The sequence below is a fragment of the plastid genome of Prunus mume (assembly GCF_029339155.1).
Source record: "Prunus mume isolate BJFU1210120008 plastid, complete genome".
NCBI lineage: Eukaryota > Viridiplantae > Streptophyta > Magnoliopsida > Rosales > Rosaceae > Prunus > Prunus mume.
Genome location: NC_023798.1, coordinates 92501 through 95000, shown reverse-complemented (window position 1 = coordinate 95000; position 2500 = coordinate 92501). Strand labels below are relative to the sequence as shown.

General features: G+C 39.2%; 1 protein-coding gene across 1 annotated transcript in view; it reads right to left on the bottom strand. All coding sequences in view use genetic code 11, as the record gives it.

Moving 5' to 3' along the window:
• Positions 1-2500, bottom strand: part of ycf2 (hypothetical chloroplast RF21) — a 6834-nt gene that overhangs the window by 59 nt on the left and 4275 nt on the right. The window contains exon 1 of the mRNA in view: positions 1-2500. This exon is cut by the window's left edge and continues 59 nt beyond it; it is cut by the window's right edge and continues 4275 nt beyond it. Coding sequence (YP_009020082.1) covers positions 1-2500 — 2500 coding nt within the window.

The window sequence follows — 2500 nt, the reverse complement described above, 5'->3', positions numbered from 1 at the left end:
TTGTCATTTGATCCAATAGCGTTCCGTTAGATAGGAACAGCTTTGATAAATACTGATAACTCTCGGATGGAGTATTAGAACGGAAAAATCCATTAGATAATGAACTATTGGTTCTAAGCCATCTCTGGCGATGAATCAACAATTCGAAGTACCTTTCTTGCGTATTCTTGATAAACCAGCGTTTATATATAGATGTAGGAAGATCTGTTTGGGAAGTAAGAAGCCCCTTTGACATCTCTTCATCTGCAAAGAATTCTCGATGTGAAAACACAGAGATAAAAGGCTGATCTTTGAATAGGAAAAAGAGTGGATCCGCAGGGTCCCAAATGAATTGGCTTATTCGAAAAAAGCCTTGTTCTTTGGAAGATCTATCTCGTGTCTGGTACTGCATGGTTCCACTCTGCAAGAACTCCGAATCATTCTCTTGAAGCCCATCCTCTTCATCATAAATGATCCGCTTGCCCCGAAATGACCTGACCCAATAGGGAAATCCCAATTCATTGGGCCTTTCGATACAATCAAATAGAAAGCCCCAAGGGCGCCATATTCTAGGAGCCCAAACTATGTGATTGAATAAATCCTCCTCTATCCGTTGCGGGTCGAGGACTCCTTCCCCTTCTTCAAACTCCGATTCGTATTGTTCATAGAGAAATCTCTGATCAACGATAGAACAAGATCCATTTTGCATCATATCTAAGGGATTCCTTGGTTCGGGCCGAAGAAGCAATGTCACTCGATCATTATCAAACTGACTGCAATCTTTTTCTGTCCGTGAGGATCCCACCGGAGCGCCTTCTACTTCTAATAGGCCATGAACTAGATCAGAATCATTCTCAACGAGTCCATAAGAAGTGATCCCATTTTTTTCATCGGGTCGGGGTAGAGACCAAAGGTCTTGAGCGACCGATCCGGCAGAACAACTCAAAAGATAAAGAAGTATCGTTAATTTCTTCATGCTCGTTCCAAGTTCGAAGTACCATTTGTACAAATAAGAATCCCCTTCGTTACATGATTTCTTCTTCATATAGATAGATATAGGATCTATGGAGCAATTACTTAGAAGTACATTTTGTGCAACAGCCCTTCCTATCTGATAGAAAAGGATCCCATGATCCTGAACCGATCTTACTTGGGATCGCAAATCCCAAGTTTGTCTATGAAGAGCAGATCTAATTATATTAGTGTCTATAATTGATTTCTTCTGTGTAATACTAATCGATAGGGCCTCATTGGTAAGTGCTACAAGATCTCGTACATTGGAACCCATGGTTATGGACCCGAATCCATTAGTATGGAACATTTTCTTTTCCAAGTGAAATCCCCTAGTATATGAAAGAGTGAAAAAGTGCTTTCGTTGTTGTGGAATAAGAAGCCTTCGTATCTTAATGCATGTATTTAATTTATTCGGAGCTATTAGAGCGGGATCCACTTTTTTGGGAATATGAGTCGAAGCAATAACAAGAATATTTCTAGTGGAACATCTTTCACAATCCCTGGAGAGATAGTTCACTAATAGACCGAGGGATAAGTAATTCGACTCATTCACATCCAGATCATGAATGTTTGGAATCCATATTATGCAAGGAGACATTGCTTTTGCTAATTCGAATTGAAGGGTGATATAAAATCGGTCTATTTCCGGCATCATACCCATAGTTAGCGCATTCATCATAGTTAGAAGCTCTAGCTCCGTATCAAAGTCACGGTCGTCACTATCATCAATATCGTCGCTATCATCAATATCGTCACTATCATCAACAAGAAAACCCTTGGGCTTGTTATCCAGGAACTTGTTCAGAAATACTGTAATGAAAGGAACATAGGAGTTTGTCGCTAGGTATTTGACCAAATAGGATCGTCCAGTTCCTAGAGAACCTATCACTAAAATACCCCTAGAGAGGGATAGGGCTAAGCGGAGCGAAAAGGGTTTTCCATGAGATGGGAAATGAAAACTATTAGCCCCACAGGAGGTTTGTGAATAAGTGATTGTCTGATAATGAGCAAGGAATATCCGTCTTTCTGCTAAACAGGATGTATTGAACTCATAATTCATTAGATACTTTTTATGAATGTCAACTAAGTATCGTAAGTAAATTGCTCCCGGTTGTTCAATCATTTGATAACCAGAGTCATTCTTTGATAAATGATCACTATGAGTCAGACTCAATAGAATTTGATCAATCCTTTTTTCTGTCGTTAAGGTGGAGAACTGAACCAAGAATTCTCTTTCTTTATCATCAATCGAATCACTGTTCGAGACCCAGGATTCTATTTTATCATCAATCCAATCACCGTTCACGTTTTTTCTTTTTCTTATCAATGAATAGATCTCTTTACTTGTATGACTTAGATGTCTCGTATTTCTCGAAAAAGCGATTCGATTGATGGGATTTGGTATGATACTTATGATATCGATGAGATTGATATTCAAATATTTCTTCTTAGAACGTATTGATTTGACCCCATAAGCGGGACCACCACCCCATAGCATGTTGCCGAC